The 23,555-nt window shown below is 43.3% G+C and overlaps 1 protein-coding gene across 2 annotated transcripts; it reads right to left on the bottom strand.

Annotated features, from left to right (window-relative positions):
* Positions 1 to 62: 62 nt before the first annotated feature.
* agbl5 (AGBL carboxypeptidase 5) lies at positions 63 to 22,388 on the bottom strand. Of its 2 annotated transcripts, XM_080024175.1 has the most exons (17): positions 22,365 to 22,388; positions 21,314 to 21,590; positions 21,051 to 21,222; positions 20,190 to 20,356; positions 19,369 to 19,546; positions 18,895 to 19,073; positions 17,083 to 17,626; positions 16,548 to 16,717; positions 15,852 to 15,987; positions 9,444 to 9,661; positions 8,483 to 8,685; positions 6,716 to 6,916; positions 2,981 to 3,114; positions 2,299 to 2,351; positions 1,883 to 2,076; positions 1,216 to 1,340; positions 63 to 1,109 (listed from the first exon to the last, which is right to left on the bottom strand). In XM_080024175.1, exons 2-17 carry the CDS (start codon positions 21,523 to 21,525, stop codon positions 1,068 to 1,070), a joined length of 2,928 nt encoding a protein of 975 aa, XP_079880301.1. In that variant the 5' UTR covers positions 21,526 to 21,590; positions 22,365 to 22,388; the 3' UTR covers positions 63 to 1,067. The 2 variants fall into 2 exon arrangements, with proteins under 2 accessions (XP_079880301.1, XP_079880302.1); XM_080024176.1 differs by lacking the exon at positions 6,716 to 6,916.
* Positions 22,389 to 23,555: the final 1,167 nt, after the last annotated feature.

The raw sequence follows: 23,555 nt of genomic DNA, 5'->3' as shown, positions 1-23,555 counted from the left end.
TAGTCCACATTTATAAAAGTTTGAGGGTTTACAGTGTACCAAAAGATAAATGGAAACAGCAATGACACCAAAATACTTGTTTATTTGAAATTCAAATATTAACTATCACAGTTACAATCACAGTATGTAAACATGACAAAATCACACCACTGGGTAATTTTCTCACAATTATATTAATAGACAAGAAATTGGCCTTACATAAAACACTTATTTGTGTCGTTATTCTCAGCTTTTGCTATATCAGCATGTTGATGAGCAAAGCGCTCAAAAGCAATGTGATATGGGGAAAATAGAGGTATACAGATTTTTGCAGTCTCAATAGAGACACAATAGAATAGAGTACAGGAAATACAACTTCACACATTCTTAAAAGGCTAAAAACTATTTTTTCCCAGAGGCAGGTGCTACTGTGCTTACTGGGATGAATCAAAGCCAGTCACTTGTATAGAAGTGGCTGTCTGGAATAATAGGTAGTAAACAGTGCAAAACAGTGCAGGTAAGAGTGCCTTTAAGAAGAAACAAGGACAGGACAGTAACAAAAAGGGCACCAACAAAAAGTAAAAATTGGTCTTCAAAGCATGAGGGTACAGAATGTGACCAGAAAGTCCCAAATTCCATAAGGACGTGGGTTGGGATACTGATGTCTTCAACGGCAGGTGTGTGCTTGAGAAAGGCACTTGACGCCTAGCTCCTCCTGTGACAACCGGTATAAAACGGATAGTTTTTGGGTCTCTCCTGGGTGTCGACACTTAACGAAAGAATCAAAAGTATATATTACAGCACTGCTGAATAATACAAAAATAAAAAAAGCGCAGGAAGCCCCTTGACAAGTTTTTTTTAAATATATATTGCATTGCCAATGCATAGTGCCCCTGTTTTGCTGTTCATGATGCCACTGTCCTGTCCTGGTCTTTCTAGCATAAGTAAGTAATACATCCTAGTTGAAAACAGTTTTGATCACACCATTATAGTTTTTCCTCATGGTACATGGCCCAGAGACATGCTGAAAACTATACGCTTCAGGAGGACAAGCTGCAAGTCCTAGATTTCTCCACGGAGTGGTGCTGTCACGCAGTCTCAGACAGCGAGCTCATTGGAGCTGCCTCAACCTGGGAAGGCAAGACACAGCCCAGTCAACTTTAAGTCACTTTACATATTTGACACAGTTACAATCTATGGATGGATGCTGTTTTTGGGTCATTTTTATGTTTTCACCTGCTGCAGCTGGTCGGGCTGCAGTTCGGCCTCGGTGACATTTCCTTTATAGAGAAAACTCCTGTCAGTGCTTTTCATCAGAGCTTTCGAGGCGAGCTGCACTGGACTCTCCATCCCTGATACCCCTGCAGAGTGGACAAAAAAAAGTACATAAGAATTTGTCATGACTTGGTTGATTGTCGTTAATAGTGGTCATGAAATACAGTAAGTAATGGACAAACAATGCTTCTATATCAGATTTCATAAACGTGTAAATGCCAACAGTGTAGGCATAAACCATCACAATGAAAAGCGATTACATTTTGTATAGTGACTTCACATTAAATGTAACTCGGTAACTAATACATTTGGCAAGAAGTCCCTTTGTGATCATCAATCCAAGACCCACAAATCTTTTATTCCCAAGCTAAATTCACATTAAAGATGTAATCACTGTTTATTTTCCATCTTTTTCACGGTATAGAGTGCACATTGAGTTTCTCAGCCTCGGCTTCATACAGGTACAACAATAGAGGTAAGCATAAAAAGGCATGATTTTTTTGTGGGATCTTCGGCTCTTATAAAAGGGAAAAAAATGGAATCTGTGTGGAATCTACCATGATCAAAATGTGCCTTGGTCTCTCTCTCACACACACCCTCTCCTCCCTTATCTTAGCTCTCGTCTTGCCTGATAAGGACAGATGCCTGCGGAGGCCGGGTTTCAGGAGCCTCCACACCCTCAAGGTGGCCGACTCGTCCTTGTTTCTGGGAGACGTTGGGTTATTGCTCGCAGGGGGGGAATTTTTAGTGCAGGAGGGCGGAGTTTCAGTCGACCCCGCCTTGCGTATTGGGATGCGGCTGCCCCGGGCTAGGAGCTCACACCTGTGCAGGGAACAGTGAAGGTTATTACGTACGTGTTCAATAGGCATCAGAAAGGGACCAAGACCCGTATCGGCTCAAATGTCACCGACCACGGGCTTTTTTCCCCCTGACCACAATTGATTCTAATTTCCTCTCCGCGTCTATCAAACAGACCACTCCGTCCATTTTGTTTAAACGTTCTCTCTTTACCACGCGGGTCAAAGTTCCCAGCCTTATACTCACTTGCTGAACTCGATGGAGGAAAGGATGTGATCGGGTCCCTTGGTTTTACCAGTCTAGGGCGGACAGAGAGATGACAGTGAGAAAGAACAGAACCAGTACTTACAAGGTTATTTAGATATTGCTCCTTATGAATAAATGTTTCACAGAACTCTTTAACATATAAAGAAATTAATAAACAGCAAGAACAGAAAATCAATAAAGCAAAGAGAAAACACTGGGTCCACCTAACCATCTTAGGCAGCTTACTGTAGTTTTTACCTGAACCAAAGTCTACGCTGTCTGACGGAAAAAGGTCCGACTATCTTTCTCTCATGTGTCTAGACCTCAGAGTGGCTCCACCTGCGGAATTCTGGCTTCTCTTTGGCACAAATGTTAAAACATCCAGGGTCGAAGCAATGTCTAGAAGCAGCCGAGCTTTGAAGGCAAGGTGTGGAAAACCCAGGTTCAACAAAGTGAAAAAAAAAACCCCACCCCAGGATTTCGAGTCCACCGCGTGGATTGAGCGAAATCAGATGGATCCAGTGTGGCTTTAGCAAAAACACGGAAACGGCGTTTTTTACTTTTCCGAACCTGGAATCATCCGACGCCGTTTGAAAATAACGAACAAATAAAGCGAGCGTCTATTCAGCGCGACGAATTACAATGCATCACAAATATCTGAAGGCGAAGGGCTTTGTCTAACCTGCGCGTTTCCATCGGCAGGGTGATGCGTGAATGCGAGGCTCCGCCCCCCTCTCCCGGCGCGCACCGGTAAGGCCCTCCTGGTGCCGCAAGCCGAACTGGGACCGGCAGCCTGGAAGTCTGGGCAGCTCAGTTCTGCCGGGGGGAAGGAGGTTTGCACAGATGGAGAAAAGGGAGAAGACGGGAGAAAGCGGGGATGGCAGAGGAATGACATACGTTATTCAGCGCCCACCCAATGAAATGGAGACGTCCTCCGCCTTCCTTCTTCCACGGTCACGTGCTATGATTCTCCACTTTAGCCAGGCTATTCGGCACATCAGCCGCTTGAGCAATAGGTTCCCAGATCTTTGAATAGAATCTTAGAAGTACTTTTCCATTGCCCTCAACAAACAAGCTATTTCGGTGGGAAACAAATAGAGAAAAAAAGACATTTTGGATGCGATTGAAACACACTAGTTGGGATGGAACAAAAACACAAACAGACAATATAGTCGACAGAGAGTAGAGGTCTCACACATGAATCGTTTCTCCACAAAGGGATAGATTTTATTACAGAAATCAAACAGAGATCGCAAAAGACAGCAGAACACTTGAAGGACGGTGTTACACAGTATAGAACGTATAGTCTGGGAAAGGGGGTTAGCACCACGTTGAACTCCACAATTGTTTACTGCCGTTTCTCCTCTCAGTCAGAATTGGGAAAATACACTAAAACACAATCCTGACACAGCACATCGAAAAAAAACAAAAAACAGCATTTTTTTTTTTTAAGAAATCACAGTGCAAGTGGAGATGAAGGCTGAGGTGTTCATATTTTTGTACTGTATATTGGTTGCCAGCTGGAAGCTCACACAGTTGCACACATGATGCAATATTGGAGTATTCTTTAGTAGCCTTGAACATAAAGGATAACTTTGCCATTTTTACCAACCCAGGCCCCACTAAAATGTTGGTTCCCATCATTTCTAACTCTAAGAAACTTTCCACTCTGCTGCAGGTTCTCACTGCGATTTAATGCGGTTAGTTTTTAGCCATAAAAAATGGGAAACCCACAATACCATCGGTTTTATGTTAGAGGGAGCGAAAAAAGAAGAAGATTGTCCACCCTGCATTTTTTCAAGTTTTTCAGGGTTATATTCACTCTTGCAAAAAAATACAAACGAGGAAGAACAGAAAAAGAAAACACATCAGAGACTAGAAACATGATGTGTGCCGCTTCCTCCTCTCTGGAACCAACGCGAGGCTCTAGATGTACTATGGCAATTGGTATTAATTAAGTATTCATTTCGAAGGGGAGATTTTTCATGTTTTACTAAATGTTTGCCCCATTGGACTGTGTTTAAGCTGCAGCAGAGTGCTAAGTTTCTCACTCAGATCAATCAATCCGCAGCTTTGTGCTATGAACAGTTTTAAATGATGGGAACCAACATTTTAGCGAGGCCGGGTTTGAAGAAAAAAACGGCAAAACTTTCCTTTAATAGAATTCAACACACTCAAATGGAAAGGAACTTTCGGTCACAGTCCCCATCCTTTCCGTCTATGACAGATCTCTGTGTTGCGAGGACAGGACGGGGGTGAGGGGGCAGGGGAAAGGCAGCTGTCACCTTCAGGTCACATTGTTCCAGCAGAGAAAGAAGCCCCTACAGTATAGCTCAGAGTAAGGCACACACCGTCGCTTCACCGACAAGCACCGACAAGCACCGACAAGCACCAACAAATAAACAACAAATAAACAGCAGCCACCGCCGAGAAAGGCCTTCGAAGACTCACTCAAAGAAGTCACTTATAATATACTTCATGTTGTGTCGTTAATCTAGACTACCGTTGTACTCATTTAAAGAACACCTTATCGTATCTTCAAATCAAAACCACAATCCCCAGACTACCATTTCTAAGGTCAATCACGTTGCTGTAATTGGCCAAATGTCACACGAGTACATAAACGAGAGCACAGGAGCTGGATTAGAGTGACACTGACGCACGGACCCAACGATCCCAGATAAATACACACATTTCCACTGGGACAACCATCTTTAACCTACTACATACTTGGGGAATGTCTTCAAATGGGACTTAAATGAACATTGAATATTGACAATTGAATATATGATGAACAACATATCATGAATTAATTAAGATGACCCATTCAGCCGTGTCATGGAGTTGTAGATACAAAAACTGCATTATTTACACCTTCTAAGACTGGGAAACCCCCCCCCCCCCCCCAAAAAAAAGAATATATAGCTATAAATAAATAAAGGCAGTGAGAACATTAAAAGTTAAATATAAATCTCAAGTAGTCGTCAAAGATAACTTGGTCAAATTAGTCCAACATCTAATAAATTAACTAGTGGTCTTGTCTCCTTCAATTCAGTCTTCCTGCTTTAGAATCTCAATAATGGTTTTTCTCGTCCTTTTACTGTATATGAACATCAATATGACAATGAAATTCTCTCGTCATTTATTGTCTGAACTGAGAGATTTCAGTGTCACAGCCTCTACAGCGACGGGAAAAAAAACCTATAATAACAAATCAAACATACGCTTAATAAGTTCAATAACATCAACGCCCTTCAAAATAAAAGCACGACCTTCAGTCTCTAAAAGGAGTGGGGAAATATATTGAGGAAAGGGATCATTTTTCCATCCACTCTGTGAAACCTGCAACCGTGTCCTTGATTTCAACTGTGGTACTGTAAATAAAAGAAAAGCCAAGTCTGTTTTCGACTAACACTTTTCTCCAAAAGAGAATTAAATACATAATTTATTCAGTCAAGTTCAACACGGCAAAGGGAAAGATACCCATTTTTTAGATAACACTGATCTTATCAGAAACACAAAATATACTATATATATATATATATAGACGCAAAAAAAGCCCATATTGGGTGGGAATGGAAGCTTACTTTCCTGCCTAAAATACTCCAAGGGTTACTCAGCAGTAACTCTGTTTAGCTTATAACTTGGCTAAAAAAATAATAGAAGGGTTGTTACGAGCTTATTCCTTCAATATATTATGTCTTGCCCTATGCATTTATTGTATTATTAGGATTCCAACACTGCTCTACTGGACACAAGCTTGAAAACCCAGTGTCTACCTCTTAAACACACAAAATCTGCACCGTCTGTCTGAAGAACATTATCATTAATAATGTCTTTGATAATACTCTGACAGGAGCAAATAAAACAGCAATTTTGTTTTTCTTTTTTTTTTTAACACTGCGGATATGTGATCGGCATAGATCTGTTGAAAGGCCAACAGAAAATTAAATGAAAATAAATAGGAATGTAAAATAGCCGAAGACAGGTCTCTAACACCAATGAGGGCCCCAACAGCTACAAAAACACGACAGATTTGGGTTCCACGAGTCCTTCTGTTCCTTTTAATTAATTTCACACAGCTAACAGGGGAAAGTTCCCACACCTGCACCAAGTCTGATCGCAGAAAAACCCACAGAGACTCTCAAATAGTAATTTCTGGCAAGCACTGTTTTTGGTTTTCTGTGGTCACCCCCACCAATAAAACACTGACTCAGCTCAGACGAATCACACACACACGCACGCACACACGTCTATCGAATCTATTCAGTCGGCCTAGCTGTTAAGTTTGTCGCTTGTGGGGGTGGGAGGCCTGGGTGGAGCAGGGGGCTCAGTTTGGTGATCAGCTCAGGCCGGGGCAAGGCCTGCAAGGAGGGGAGCAGGGCGGAGAGGCTTGGGGGCTGAAGGGAGTACAGACCTGCCATACTGACGGATGCTGGGAGGGGGCAGGAGCCCGCCGCGCACACCAAGGAGGAGGAAGAGGAGGAGGAGGAGGAAGAAGAGGTGGAGGAGGGGGGTGAGGGTGGGGGGCGGCCAGGCGCGTGGCTGTTGCTAGGAGACCGCAGGACGGGGCGGTGGTTGTGGCCGGGGGGGCGTCTCTTCTCCTGAGCCTTAGCGTCTACAGGGACACACACACACACACACACACACACACACACACACACACACACACACACACACACACACACACACACACACACACACACAAACACACAAACACACAAACATACACACACACACACGGCTAAGAATCATGCAAGGAGCATACGCATTCACACAAAGCGGCTGCCGGTTGAAGTTGCCCTTCATCACAAGTTTAAATCATGGAATTGCAGACTTGAGTTCTTGAAGTCTTTAACCATCTGATATCTGCTACCTTTAAAATGCCATGTTAAAGAGCAATTATCAGGTAAACATTTTTAATTAATTTACAATCTTGGGCTGAAGGAGAAGATGGTTTGAAAAAAAAAAAAGTAAAAAAAAAAACAACATTTCTGTTTTTACAGGCAGCAAGATGTTGCAAAAAAAGGCATTTCTTTTCAACATCTCTGTTGGTGACGTCACACAGAGCAAACACAGTCTGACAGTAGCATGGTGCTATAGCCGGTTGGCAAGTCAGTCAGTTTCACTGCTATTTAGGATGGTGAAGTACTGTGACTCTAGCTTTAACAATATACATTTTTTTGTCTTTTTCTTAAAGACAGTATCTCAGTGTGACGGAGTGGAACCGTCTCTTAGTTATGTTTGTTTTTTTGTTTCTTACAAGCAGGAAACAAACGGAAATAAAACAAACTCTAAAATAACACTTGTCTTTCTCAAAGACCGCCCCGCCGCCCCGCCGCCCCGCCTTTTCTTTTTCTACTACTCGCCTTTCACTGTATCACTAGCTCTGTCAAGTTCGTGGGTAATATCAGATTTTTAGGTGGGCTTGGCTAATTGCATTACAAAAATAAGTCCAGCTGTAATTCTTAGTAAAATAAAATGAAAATATTTTATCATCGAATTGCTACAATATTTCCCCAACACTTTTATTTATTGGTGGTGTCAATCTGCAAGATGATCTTTAAGGCAGTGATTCTCATTAGAGTGGACTCTCTCAACTCGTTCCTTTATATTAGATGAAAACGATTTTCAAATAAAATCCCCCCTAAAATTCCAGACTTTCTTTTTTTAAATGTATAATTTTTTTTATTAGGCTCCAAAATAGTCTATCGCAGTATGACAAGTCCTTATATCATGATGTAGATTCATCACCTGGACCTCACTATAACCCCTGTGAGCCATAGCTGAAGTTTCCTTTTGGGTCCATGTCCCACTGCAGGGCACACTTCCACAGCAGCTCATTCACACACAGACAGAATTGGAAGAGGTGCTGGGACCGTGCTGATCATGCTGAAGCCATACGGGCGGGGGGTGGGGGAGGATCGGGCTTAGGTTACAGGAGGGAGACAACACCCAGGTCATTAAAACCAAATTCTTAGCGTTTCTAAATCCGACTCGTCAAAGCCGGGGAGGACGTTTAGATCAACCTGCGGCAACACGACAGCCAATCAGAACAAAGCGCAAAACATGTAAACAACTGTAACAGAGAGAAAGACAAAGAGAAAGGTGAGCGTTGAGTGTGCCGGCATATCAATGGAAGATATGGGAGAGCGCGTGTGACACCGGGGGCTGATCGTCTTACCTCTAACGGGTGCGGGGGCCTTGTTGCCGCCCCGGGCATTGGCGTGCACGTTGAGGTGTGAGTGCGTGCGCGGCAGGGGGGCGCAGCCGAAGGTGAAGCTGGGGGAAGTGTGAATCTTCGGGGCGGACGTCTGTGCGGCGACGCCGTGGCTGTTGGAGCGCACGCGGCTCAGTGTGTTCTCCGAGATGGAGCCGGACAGAGAGCTGCAGGAAAACAAAACCTCTTAGCCACATGAACAAGGACAGTGTTTGTTGTTCATATAAAATGTTGGCCGCACTGAATTTGGGAACTGGCAAGCTCAATTATGTTTATCCTATTTTGAAAAGCCTGCTAAAAACCTACCTCTTCAACGAGGCCTACTGCCCCTGACCCTTTTTTTTTTCCCTGTTATTTATCTTTTTTAATTTTCTACCCTGTCTTGTTTTATTATCTACCCTGCCATGTTTGTTTTTTGTTTTTCCATCGTAAAGTGTCTTTGGGTTCTTGAAAGGCGCTATATAAATCCAAGTTATTATTATGTTGAATTGTTTACCATCTCAATCATTTCTAAATACTAACTACGAACTAATAAATTGTTATTCCTCTATCAAGTTGTTTTTAAGAAATGTTTGAAATTTTTTCTTATTTAAATTAATTTAGTGGAAATCTGATGTATTGGTTAATGCTTTACTCTCATGACAGCTTTGTTTGGTTGTTCGTTCTTAATTTAATTTTGTCTTCTATTTGGTATTGTCAAAACTGTACCTAAACTTACAAGCCATTAGAGTTTATTTTTTTCAACCACCTGCACATTGGATGATTTTCTTTTTTTGTATTTATCCTGTCATGTTACATTGACAGTATCTATTTTGCACAAATATAATAATAAATATACTGTATCAACAGCTGTTTTCACTGTCGGCACGATAGCCTTAGTGTATATCTTTGAAAATGTACATGTGTGTTTTTTCAATCCACTCACTTATTGAAGCTCTTTGGCGGTGATGCCTTGCTGCCGCTGTGGTGCAGCCGCAGGGGGGTGTGGGCCCCAACGTGCGTGTTCAGTCCCTTGGTGTTGCGGACGTGTTTGAGGATCCAGGCACGCAGGTTGGCCAGGCAGCTGTGCTCCGACAGCACCAACCGTGGCCAAGGGTTACACTCTGCCATGTCCAGCGCCGAGACTGCTACGGCACGGCCCACCTAGAAAACACATCAGTGACTTTGATTTAATGAATAAATCAAAATAAAATTATAAGGACAATTAACCTTCTCTGGCGTAAACAGCATTGGCTGTTAGTATATGACTATGCCTCTGCGTACATGTATACTTATACATATGGACAGTATGGGTATACAGGGATAAGTCAAAATCACATTATTTTTGACCAAATACCTTGATATCGATCATTTGAAGATATTTTGGGGGGTGATTATTGGTGCATTCATCAAATATTACACACAAGAGAAACACACAACGATTAGTACTATGGATATCATAACCAAGGAGGTGCAGGTGTCCATTTGAACAGCTCCAGTATAAAAGAATAAAAAATTGCATTCATCAGAGTTCATTATGGCATTACAAAATTAAATTCAAGGACTTTCAAATACTTTTTTAGCCACTATTTTTTAGGCAAACCAATCAATTTTCAATGTGATCTTTATTTAAATTAAAATTAAAATATAATATAATCTTAGTCTCATCATTTATATTATTATATCTTATGTCTAATATTATATATATATATATATATAGATATATATAAACACACACACACACACACACACACACACACACACACACACACACACACACACACACACACACACACACACACACACACACACACACACACACACACACACACACACACACACACACGTGTATGTATGTATGTATGTATGTATGTATGTGGGTTTACAGAGAATGGTCCGAAAAAGAGAAAAAATCCAGTGAGCGGCAGTTGTGTGGACAAAAATGCATTGTTGATGTCAGAGGTCAGAGGAGAATGGGCAGACTGGTTCGAGACGATAGAAAGGCAACAGTAACTCAAATAACCACTCGTTACAACCAAGGTACGCAGAATACCATCTCTGAACGCACAACACTCGGAACCTTGAAGCAGATGGGCTACAGCAGCAGAAGACCACACCGGGTGCCACTCCTGTCAGCTAAGAACAGGAAACTGAGGCTACAATTCGCACAGGCTCACCAAAGATGGACAATAGAAGATGTGAAAAACGTTGCCTGGTCTGATGAGTCTCAATTTGAGCTGCGACATTCAGATGGTAGGGTCAGAATTTGGCGTAACAACATGAAAGCATGGATACATCCTGCCTTGTATCAACGGTTCAGGCTGGTGGGGGTGGTGTAATAGTGTGGGGAATATTTTCTTGGCACACTTTGCACCATTTAGTACCAATTGAGCATTGTTTAATCGCCACAACATACCTGAGTATTGTTGCTGACCATGTCCATCCCTTTATGAGCAGTGTACCCATCTTCTGATGGCTACTTAGAGCAGGATAATGCACCATGTCACAAAGCTCAAATCATCCCAAACTGGTTTCTTGAACATGACAATGAGTTCACTGTACTCCACTGGCTTCCACAGTCACCACATCTCAATGCAATAGAGCACCTTTGGGATGTGGTGGAATGGGAGATTCGCATCATGGATGTGCAGCCAACAAATCTGCAGAAACTGCGTGATGCTATCATGTCAATATGGACCAAAATCTGTGAGGAATGTTTCCAACACCTTGTTGAATCTATGCCACAAAGAATTAAGGCAGTTCTGAAGGCAAAAGGGAGTCCAACCCGGTACTAGCAAGGTGTACCTAAAAAAGTGGCCGGTGAGTGTATATTACATGCAGCTACATTCAATAACACATCCGTCCTGCACCTTTTCACACATGCCATGATAATTCTGGAATAGATGGGGAAAGGGTCAGTCCAGCAGTGCGGTCCCGGTCCTCATCCCCCGTGCCGGCGAGAGACAGATGGAGCAGCAGAGCACAAAGCGACGCACAGACAAAGCTCATTCACTTGCGTGCACAAAGAAAATAAATAAACAAAAACATTTTAAATAAATATGCCTTTGAAATAAATCCTGAAATAAATAAACAAAGATTCAAGATTCAAGAGGTTATCTGTCACATACATATACATACAGGTCATACATATATGCAGTGAAATGTCAACGCAATAAATACATAAAAAATTTAAATATAAATATATACATGAGTAAATATATGCCTGACGGACCGGGCAAAGGTGGTGGTGGTGCACACGAGCCCCCACACGCGCCGGCCAAGGTGGGATCTGTCATTCCAATTCACAGGACCTTTCATCACGTTGCACCCGGAGGCACCCACTGCATCGGTGCAAAGACTTGGCATGAGTTCACCGTCTCCGTGGAGACACCTTTTACTCCAGATGTTTATTCCCAAAACAGCGTTTTATCCCAAACTCCGGGTTGTTAACTTCGCTTGTTTCACCACTGATGCTCCGTTTCCGACGGTCCAACCTGGTGTTTATACAGTGGGGCAAAAAAGTATTTAGTCAGCCACCAATTGTGCAAGTTCTCCCACTTAAAAAGATGAGAGAGGCCTGTAATTTTCATCATAGGTATACCTCAACTATGAGAGACAAAATGGGGGAAAGGAATCCAGGAAATCACATTGTAGGATTTTTAATGAATTAATTGGTAAATTCCTCGGTAAAATAAGTATTTGGTCACCTACAAACAAGCAAGATTTCTGGCTTTCACAGACCTGTAACTTTTTCTTTAAGAGGCTCCTCTGTCCTCCACTCCTTACCTGTATTAATGGCACCTGTTTGAACTCGTTATCAGTATAAAAGACACCTGTCCACAACCTCAAACAGTCACACTCCAAACTCCACTATGGCCAAGACCAAAGAGCTGTCAAAGGACACCAGAAACAAAATTGTAGACCTGCACCAGGCTGGGAAGACTGAATCTGCAATAGGTAAGCAGCTTGTTGTGAAGAAATCAACTGTGGGAGCAATTATTAGAAAATGGAAGACATACAAGACCACTGATAATCTCCCTCGATCTGGGGCTCCACGCAAGATCTCACCCCGTGGGGTCAAAATGATCACAAGAACGGTGAGCAAACATCCCAGAAGCACACGGGGGGACCTAGTGAATGACCTGCAGAGAGCTGGGACCAAAGTAACAAAGGCTACCATCAGTAACACACTATGCCGCCAGGGACTCAAATCCTGCAGTGCCAGACGTGTCCCCCTGCTTAAGCCAGTACATGTCCAGGCCGGTCTGAAGTTTGCTAGAGAGCATTTGGATGATCCAGAAGAGGATTGGGAGAATGTCATATGGTCAGATGAAACCAAAATAGAACTTTTTGGTAAAAACTCAACTTGTCGTGTTTGGAGGAGAAAGAAAGCTGAGTTGCATCCAAAGAACACCATACCTACTGTGAAGCATGGGGGTGGAAACATCATGCTTTGGGGCTGTTTTTCTGCAAAGGGACCAGGACGACTGATCCGTGTAAAGGAAAGAATGAATGGGGCCATGTATCGTGAGATTTTGAGTGAAAACCTCCTTCCATCAGCAAGGGCATTGAAGATGAAACGTGCTGGGTCTTTCAGCATGACAATGATCCCAAACACACCGCCCGGGCAACGAAGGAGTGGCTTCGTAAGAAGCATTTCAAGGTCCTGGAGTGGCCTAGCCAGTCTCCACATCTCAACCCCATAGAAAATCTTTGGAGGGAGTTGAAAGTCTGTGTTGCCCAGCAACAGCCCCAAAACATCACTGCTCTAGAGGAGATCTGCATGGAGGAATGGGCCAAAATACCAGCAACAGTGTGTGAAAACCTTGTGAAGACTTACAGAAAATGTTTGACCTCTGTCATTGCAAACAAAGGGTATATAACAAAGTATTGAGTTGAACTTTTGTTATTGACCAAATACTTATTTTCCACCATAATTTGCAAATAAATTCTTTAAAAATCAGACAATGTGATTTTCTGGATTTTTTTTTCTCATTTTGTCTCTCATAGTTGAGGTATACCTATGATGAAAATTACAGGCCTCTCTTATCTTTTTAAGTGGGAGAACTTACACAATTGGTGGCTGACTAAATACTTTTTTACCCCACTGTATTGTGTTGGGGGCGGGTCCAGGCAAAGTATGATCCATCTTTGTAACTGAGTCATGATTTAGCCCCGCCCAAAGACTCCGGACCACAAAAATGGTGAGAAACAGTTTAATGGTCTAACTCCGCAATTCAATACTACATTGTTCAGTCTTTTCACATGTTTTCAGCAATTACCTTCTAAGATGGATAATGTGGTTAGAGACAAATCACTGAATTCATTAGACAGGGACTTTAACATCTCTTGTTTGCCTTTAAATAGCATAAATGGACTGTCAATTCCAATTTGAAAAAGACCAAAATTAGACCCCCCCGCTCCTCCGAGCCGGAGTTGACCGCGCGAAGGGGCCCGCACCGCCCAGCGCACGCCACATTTGTTTACAGGTGGATATTGACCCCCCTACAAAAAGGGGGCCATGTGGAACAATAATACCCACAAAAATATGGGAAGAATCACGAACCTGCTTGTGATTCTAAAGTTCGAAATCAACGCGAATTTCGATGGAATTCGATTTCAAATCGTGACACCCCTAAAAAATATATATACAGTATGTATATATATATATATATATACACACACACACACACACACACACACACACCCAGGATCAGAGTGGCTGGATACCTGTTGCTCGTAGGTTGGTCTAACGAGCAGCAGGTAAAACCACCATCCCCACACACACACACACACAGGAGAGACGAGCTCTTGTCATGACCTGTGTCCATCTGCTCTGGGGCTTGTTCTATCAAGCACCCTCTCCACAATAAACTTGTGTTTTCTACAACCCGGTCTTCTGTCTTTCTGTGCTGGAGGGCCCTGAACACGCCACTTGGGTGCGTAGTAGGCGAAACTGCCACAATATATATATATACAGTTGTACCTTGAGTTACGAGCACACCAACATACGAGTTTTCCGAGTTACGAGCCATGGTTCCGTCTATTTTTTTGTATTGATTTGCAAGCAAAAATTTGAGTTACGAGGAGCGAGGTTCAGGTACGCCGCCCCTAGTTGGCTTGGAGAGCGAATGCGGGAAGCATCCCACGTCTCACTCCTTCACTTCATGTGGTTACCTGAGCATGGAAGCATGTCTTTGTTTTGTTTGTTTTGGATTTTGTGCTCGCAATTTGTGCAGTTATTTTGCCAATTTTTTTTTTTCGAAACCATGGGTCCGAAAAAAGTAAGTGCTGAGAGGAAGAAGCGGATGATGTCCATTGACTGAAGGTGCAAAATAACAGAAAAACATGAGCGAGGTGTGCCTGTGATGGAATTGGCGAGGCAGTACGAGCGTACTTCTTCTACGATATGTACCATACTGAAGCAGAAGGAGACGATAAAGGGTATTACGCCAGCCAAGGGCGTTAAAATAATGTCTAAGCTGTGGACCGCTGTCCATGAAAAGATGGAGAATCTGCTGTTGGTGTGGTTGACGGAGAAGCAGCTCGCAGGAGATAGCGTGACAGAGGGTCATCATCATCATCTGCGAGAAGGCAAAAATGATATACACATTCTCTTCAATTATGTTTAATTATGTATGTTTTATATTTTTATACACTATTTGTTATTTATAAATACATTTTTCTTACTTAAAAACACGTAACAAAAAAAAATTGGGATGTTTTTTTGGGGGCTGGAATGGATTAATGGCATTTCAATTAATTTCAATGGGGAAAATAGATTTGCTATACGAGCAGATTGAATTAAGAGCTCTGTCACGGAACGAATTCAACTCGTAAGTCCAAGTACCACTGTATATATCATTGTCATCCAGTATTAAGTGTCTATTTCCAACCATGCTGCATTAAATTTACAGGGGATGCCTGGCATCATCCATGTCGTAAAAGCGATTCTGGAAGAATAATGTTACGATTTGAATAACAAAACCAGAGGGAATATCACAGGTTTTCAATGATTGCGTTTTTTCAAGGACTTTTAAAAGCACTTCAGCACAAAAGGGGCTATTTTCAAGGTACTTCCAATACTTACATTTCTGAGGACTAAATTCAAGCGCCTCAAGAACCTGGTAAGAACCCTGATAAAATTACTGTGAAATACAAATATTTAAAAATATTTCACAAAGAGTGTCTTGAACGGCCATGCTAAGGGCAGAATCATTGGCATTTTGTTCAACTGTGCCATTCAAATGTCTTCGAAAGTCTTACATTTTGAATGGGTATGCACTAGTATATATCATCTCCAAACAAGACCAGAAGTGAATATTTTAGCAGCAAACTGTGACAAGGCTCCCACCTGCTCAAATATCTCCGGGGTATATTTGGGGGGGAAGGATGGAGGCGGTGGAGGCGTCGCTCGTCCGTTGTCGTGGCAGGCGGGTGGAATGCTGTTCATCGCTCTGCCGGTGTTGTAGTTGCACTCCAGAGTGTAACTGAGTGTGGAGGGGGGCACAAGCATTATTAGACAAAGACGACTAAAAAAGCGGATAATACGGGACCTGTGCTAAGTTTATTTCAAATAATGATTTAAAAATGTTATCAACAACTTAAGTTGTCACACCCAGTTTTTTTAGCCGGACAACAGGTCCAGATCCAGTACATTTTACATTTGAGCAATGGCTTGTTTTGATTCTATATTACCTCATATGATTTATTCTGTTATCGGGACAGGGTTTTTTCAACAAAGTTTGATGAATCTATTGTGCTTGTGTTTTGTTGTTTTTATTGCAACTGTCAGACATTTTCTCAGTTGTAGAGTGTCACAACAGCTAGTTAATACCAAAAATGTAATGAGCTGATCAGCTGAAAATGAACAGAAGCAATTTACTCCAAAACACAATATTAATAAGACCAATATTATGTTCTGTAATGAAACTAAAGCTAGATTCTGATGTTATCTGCATTAAGACAAAACCAGAGCTATGACAAAGCTGAAGACACGTGGGGAAAAACACCATTACATGTAGTGAATGCGTCTCCTCTGGTCTCTGACCTGTGCAGAAGCCCGATGGCCTTGTGCATGGCAACCCGCCCGCTGCCCTCCTTGGACTGCCCGTCCCGCTTGTCTCTGGCGTACATGTTCTTCTCTGAGAAGTTGCAGCCCAAGAAATCAAAATGTGCAGAGTTCATGGCGATGAGCTTCGGATACAGCAGGTTCTCCACCTGCGGAGTATGGAGGCGGAGCACAGGAGATACAGTATGTTGTGTATATGTGTAAGTATTAGGTTCAGAAGTAGTCTTAGGGTTTTATAACATCAGAAATGTTCACTCTGATGCAGAACAACTTGACTAATTTTGATTTAAAAAAAATATATGGATAAATACAATGTGATAAAATGTTTATGTTGAAGCCTCATACATAAGTCATAAGACCTCATACATTAAAATATTCTATATACTATATGATGCTATGATATACTAATAATAACATTAAGACATTTTAACAAACCAAGACATTTTCAATCTTTCTCAGCAATGTAACAGTATAAAGAAAAAGGGATGAAAACACAAACAAATATTTTCCTCACCTGCTCGCCCTCATCAGGAAGGCTGTTCCCATACATGAAGCATCCACGTTTAGAGGCGTGGCCGTGCAAGTCAATGTAATAGGCCACTCCCCCTTCGTGGGCTGGGACTGTATCCTCCTCCTCCTCCTCCTCCTCCTCCTCCTCTTGCGGGGGCGACACCTCCACGGTAACATCGGCCATCGTCAAACTTGGCAGATTGTTCTCGTTGCCCTTGCCCATATCCGTGGAGGCCCAGACGTTCTCCTCCATCACCATGGGAAACTCCGTCGGGACCTGGTGCGCGTCCTTCTCTGCGTTTCGTTGGTTCAGGCTGACCTCCAGGGCGGTGAGGGGTGATGTGTGGGGCTGATTCGGAGCCTTGGTGCCGAGGGGGGCCGGGGGGGAGTGTGGCACGCCACCGGGGTGTGTGTTGGAGTGGGCGCTCCGCAGGCGGTTGTGTGTGTGGTGGTAGAGCAGCAAGGCTTTTGCGGCATAGATGGAAGGGTGTAGCTCAGGGCTGGGATTCATGTACTGCCTGTTTAGGTTCACGCCCCTGGAATCCGTCCTGAGAGAGGGAGAGTGACAGAAACAGAGAGAGGGGGACAGAGAGAGACAGAAACAGAGAGAGAGGGAGAGAGAGACAGACAGAGAGAGAGGGAGAGTTTTTTGCCCAACGCATAATTCCCTGAGGCAGTGATCACACCAATAAAACACGACTGTACATTTCCAGTTGTTTATATTTTCAGAGCACGGCCGATGCAAGATGCACTATGAGTGAACGTGAAGTTTCCTTCAATTGAATTTCAGCTTTTGATGTTCCAAGTTTAAGATGGCAGAAAAACTTGAGTCGTCTGCTCGTTGGCTCAAGTGATAGATGATCACCTGTTTTGAAACACATCCTGTCTAGATATATTAGTTAGGGTGTGATTGTAATGATGTTAAATAAATTTTGCAATTACAATTTAAAGTGGTAATCAGTGAGATTATCTTGTTCTTAAAAATCCCACATTTGAGACTTTATTCAAGTCCGACATATTTAAATCTCTCCGGTCATAATGTCCGGTGAAAATAATTCCCCCCAAGCACAATTTGAATAAGTGCTGGGTGATAAAACAATCACGATATTTATCGGTATATTTTTTTCCTCTGTGTCAAAATCAAATACTCGATAGTTTAGATAAAAAAAAAATCTTCAGATCTGTTCCTTTTATTTATAAAATGTGTTAACTGACAGGATTTCTTTTATTTTAAATATTCAATAAAAAAATATTATACATCTACATGCCTTTATGAATTCATTCTTGATATAGCCTGCCTCTCTGTTGTTTTTGAGCTCAATAAACACTGATTAAAATTTGACTGGAATCTCTCCCATTTGTCCGGGAAACTGAAATCTTCCAGGACACGTTGACTGGCACCAATTTATTCGAACAGAAACTCTGCTCTTTAAGAAACAGCCATTCAATGTCCGTTATGGATTTGCTTAATACGCTGTTATCACTGTTGGTGCGGGGTCCGCCGTTTTCACGACAAGAAAAAATTATTACAACCACCTCCAATGAGCGGGAACACGAACGAGTAAGAATCTGACAAAGGTAAACAAGACAAAACGTTGCAGTTTCAAAAAGGAATTCTGGGACTTGGTCGTGGAATGCACCCAACACAGACTATCCTATGGATTAAGGTGAAGGTGTTATGGTGCTTTATCAAATTTTGGGAAAGATAATAGGAAAGTAACCTCGATCAGTAACTGAAAAGTTATTATTATTATCAAATAGGTTATTATTATCTATAGTATTACACCAATTAATACAAATCTTGCATTAGGGTTACCTGTAGTGTCCACGAATCACTCCGTCTGGGTTGAGCATGGGAATGAGCTTGAAAACAAACATGTTTCGAAGAGCGTGAGCACGCGGGTCGTCCTTCCTCAGGATGAAGCCAAGGAAGCCGTTGAAAACAAACGATGATGGGGTCTCCCCGGGGTGCACTCGGCTGCTGAGGAAAAACACCTGAAGTGCATATAAGGGGGGGGGGGATTCAGCGGGGGTCAGCGCCAACCGCGGCATTTTTTAAAACCAGTGTCGCTAAAAGCATTCCTGGGCCGGGGCTTTGTTTAAGCTTTGAGAGGCCGAGAGAGGGGGGGGGGGGGGGGGGGGGGGAGAGAGGGAGAGAGAGAGAGAGCGAGAGAGAGAGAGAGAGAGAGAGAGAGAGAGAGAGAGAGAGAGAGAGAGAGAGAGAGGCCCACACGGAGCTAGAGCCGGATGGATTATCGATAATCGTGACCGCATGCCCCTCTAGCATTACCTGTTTGCTGCTGAAGCGGTGTGGGCGCGGGGTGTTGGTGTCGGGGAACAGTTTGGGCAGACGAGGCTCCCGCTCCTCCTGCATCCCGCTGCAGTTGGTCACGGTCAGGAGGTCGACCCTGTTGCGGTCCAGAGAGTGGCAGAGCAGCTCTCTGTGGTAGTACACGCTCTCCGGGGCGCTGGCCAAGAGAGGGAGGAGGGTCGGTGTCAGAAATAACAACAGGAAGATAACAGAGAGACCAACACTGGAAGAGAACTGGAGATTAAAAAAAAAAAAAAAAAAAGAAAAAAGAGCGGAACAGTATTTCGACAATTAACGATATTTCCTTAAAGCATACGTTCGTCATTTTTCAACGCAGGCCTTATTCAAATGTAGGTTCTCATCATTCATAACTGTTTATAGTGGAACCCTTTACTATTGAGAAGATGAGTACTCCGCTGCAGCTTCTCACTGTGCTCTAATGTAGTCCAATGGGGCAAATACAAAACATGAAATCCCCTTTTTGAAAAAGGTAAATGTTAAATATTGTCTTTATACGTGATACCGAAGAAGGAAATGGTTGGCAACCACGCATTTTTCTCATGTTTTTTCAACTCTTTTAACTTCCGCTAATCAGCTGGTTCGGCCCCACTCCAACCCCGCTAACGCAAGAGACTACAAACGGGAAGTTGCGCCACTTGCAACTGACAACCTACTGTAGCCAACGTTACGCTTACGGATATACGGCGGTTTTGAATAACATGTGATATCACCGTTACGAACAATTTGTGAAAGACAGCGAAGCGGCCCTTTTAAGGATGTTGAGGTGCACACTGATCTACCTGCTGGGGCTGAGTTGAGCGCCGTTGATGTAGCTGCGGTCGAGCCGCTGCAGCATCTCCTGGTTCTCGCTGTAGGAGAAGGGGTAGCAGAAGGAGAAGTAGGTCGTCGCCCCTCGCACCTCCAGCAGCCGGTGGGTAAACGACATGGTGAACTGGTTATCCACCATCTGAAGGGGAGGGAAACTTCAACTTAAAGGTCCAAAACAAATTCTACGTCAGGTGGCAGTAGGTAGGATTTGTGTACTTTTTGGTGAAATCCTCACATCTATCCATTTCATCCTGGCAGATAACAATCAATAAAATGTTCAGAAAAAAAAAAGTCTGGTCTGAATGTTAATTCATTAGCTCGCTAGTGTTTTAACTTACATAAAAATAATCTGTGTCTTCATCGAAATTAAGTTGTCTGAATGTGCATGCACATTGACGAGTGTCTCCTTCGACATTGATGTGACTGGGGGCAGCTGCTCAGGAGGTGGAGCGGGTCGTCTAGTCATCAGAAGATTGCCGGTTCAATCCCCAGCTCCTCCTGGGAGCGTGCTGATGGGTCCTTGAGCAAGACACTTAACCCCCTAACTGCTCCCCTGGTGCTACATGGCAGTATATGTATGTGACAAATAAAAATATGTATGTGACAAATAAAAATCTTGAAAATCTTGAAATCTTGAATCCACTGCTCCTAGCTATGTCTAGTTACTAGGATGGTGAAATGCATTTTGTTGCCTCGGTACTTATACTCTGTGCAATGACAACTAGTTGAAACTAATCTATTCTAATGTAATGTAATGTGGCTGTGGTTGCCCTGGAGTGTAGAATCTGGAACAATGCAAATACATCAACAGCGGCCCCCTCGATCACACTTACATCGAAGGTGGGTCTGTCGTGGACTCTTTCCCAGCGGGTTTTTCCGGGCAGGGTGCGCACAAGGGGAGCCATGCCTTGGCTGTAGAGCTTGCTCTGTTTGTTCATGTTCATCACGTTGATCTTCAGCGTCTTCCCAGGCATGACTCCAAACACACTGAAGTAAAACCACGACCTGAAAAACAAAACACGAGTCGTGGAACAGCGCTCGCCGCATTTCTGCAAATCAACACGTGTGTACAAACACATGCGTACCGCCAATTTACCTATTTCCGTTTTCGTGCGCGGTCCCAGCACAATCGGGCTTCGTCCATACGTTGAACTCGTAGTCCGGCGCAGCGAGGTGGGGCGCGGAGAGGACAGTGGAGAGTGCGTCGACGGAGGCGGACGAGCTCCCCTTCTCCTCCTTCTCCACCCGGGCCAGGTTCCCCGAGTCAAAGACGGAGCTGAACACAACGTTGCCGAAATGAGCCTCCATGGCGGCCGGCTCCGGCAACCTCCGCTCAGCCCCTTGGGTTACAACAGCCCGGCGCTGGGGACGGCCTGGCACGGACAACAGGAAAAACACACATAAGCAGGGACTTAGATGGATCGTCTCACGAGGAGGGGGATTCTGTGTCACGGTTCGCCAATGTGCATAATAGATTAAATTCCACAAGGGGAAAAAGATTAATAAATACAATGACCCAGGTGTACACAACACAAGCGACACATTATTTATTTGCGGGTGGAAAAATAAATGCATCTTTCTGCTTCATCGCATTTAAAAAATACTAACACAGATATGCAGACTGTAGTATTTATTTATCGATGAGAATTATATTCATGTTTCTGTTGTTTTTCCATTTAAAAATCTTGACAGATACGTGGACTGTAGTATGTAGACACGCACACAATAGAGACACATTTATGTGCCTTTATTGCATTTAAAGATCACAATATTTGTGGATTGCAGCATTATATATATATATATATATATATATAATTTGTGAATTGTGACATTCAAATTACGTTTTTTCTTCAATAATTCAACATTTGCATGCACAGAGACGCGCAGTGAGCGACAACATTCCAACGAAACCGATGAGCGACCACTCGCTCCCCATCAACACACGCTCCGCTCCGTTCCGTTGACCGTCAATGTCATCCGCCGCTGGTGACGACGCTCGAAATAACCTCGAAACGCGCCGGAGACAAGCGCCTCTGCGTTTTTTTTTCCCCCCGACACGAACGCATGCACGCGTCGTTCATTTCTTTTGACCGAACAAAATAACGGAGACGACGGCGGCGGCGGCGGCGTCGTCGGCGGCGCCTTACGTCGATGCGCTGCAGGTCGTCCATGTTTTGTTGTGGCCGGAACCCAAACAAACCCACTTAGCAGCGGGGTGACGTCACGGCCCTCCCTGATCCGATTGGTTCCCTTCGGTTCGTGTTTTTGTTGTTGTTGTTGTTGTTGTTGTTGTTGTTGTTGTTGTTGTTGTTGTTGTTGTTGTGTGGGGTTTCTTTTACAGCTTTATTGAACAGCGCATCGCGGGCGCTGTCCGGTTGTCAGACTTACTTATAGACAAAACAATTTATAAAATAATACTGGGAATAAATGAACCAAACAAAAATGAAAAGGGGGTGGGTTCGACGTGCAGCAGCGGAGGTTCACTCCTCTCCTTGCGTTTGACGGTGGTTCGCACGCAACTGTAGCGTCGCATCGACGCCCACCTACACGATCACCACGTGCGCGTCACAGCGTGTGCGTGTGCGAGAAGGCGGCGTGTTGGAGGCGGGGTTGGCGTCGAATTAACGTGATCACGTGATTCTGACGTCGGGGTGTTTTGACGTCCCCGGAAACCGGAAGTGTTTGCGAGGTTTGAAAGTTTTTTTTTTTGTTTTTTGTTTTTTTTCCAAATGAATCTTTATTGACACTTGGGAAAAGTTTACGCAAACGGCGCGGTGCGATTTGAAAGACTTCTTCTCCAGACATCAGACAAGCGTCATATAGCAATAACATATAAAACAAAAGAGGTAGATAATAACAAGAATAAGAATAAGAAGAATTAAGAAGGGGGGAAATAGGAGAGGAGTCATAGGGGTTCTCTGCAAGTTTAATTTTCTCTATTAAGTTTCAAAGCAATCTTCTCCATCCATTTCAGTAGTTGGAAATAATGACAGCGCCTTAGGGTTTGAAGGTCTGTGCCGTGAAACCAGCACATATTTCAGATTGTGGTTATTGGCAAAAGAATAGTGAGATATGAGCACTGAACAGAGATATAAACAGAAGAATAGACAAACATAGCATGTTCGCTTTAATATCCTTAGAACTATACCTGTGTGTGGCCGTGTTTTAAATTGCACTTGTGTGTGTCTCTTTTTTGTTTATTTTTCTGCTTTTATCCTTCTATGACTTTGTATAATGTGCTTTAAAGCTCAGGTAGAGCATTTTCAATTGTATTTGCGAGCTAAATGTATTGGACTGTCACTACTGGGCCACCCTCCCTAGATACTTTGTTTTCTGTC

The sequence above is a fragment of the Zeus faber genome, assembly GCF_960531495.2.
Source record: "Zeus faber genome assembly, chromosome: 2".
In the NCBI taxonomy this organism is placed as follows: domain Eukaryota; kingdom Metazoa; phylum Chordata; class Actinopteri; order Zeiformes; family Zeidae; genus Zeus; species Zeus faber.
This window is presented reverse-complemented; position numbering and strand designations above follow the sequence as displayed.

Coding starts and splice junctions, on each gene's coding strand:
- agbl5 (XM_080024175.1), bottom strand. CDS start 21,525: ATGGAGGCTCATTTCGGCAACGTTGTGTTCAGCTCCGTCTTTGACTCG. Junction 19,547..20,189: donor GCTCAACTCAGCCCCAGCAG/GTAGATCAGTGT, acceptor TCTCTTGGCCAG/CGCCCCGGAGAGCGTGTACT. Junction 1,110..1,215: donor AGCCCGACCAGCTGCAGCAG/GTGAAAACATAA, acceptor TTGCCTTCCCAG/GTTGAGGCAGCTCCAATGAG.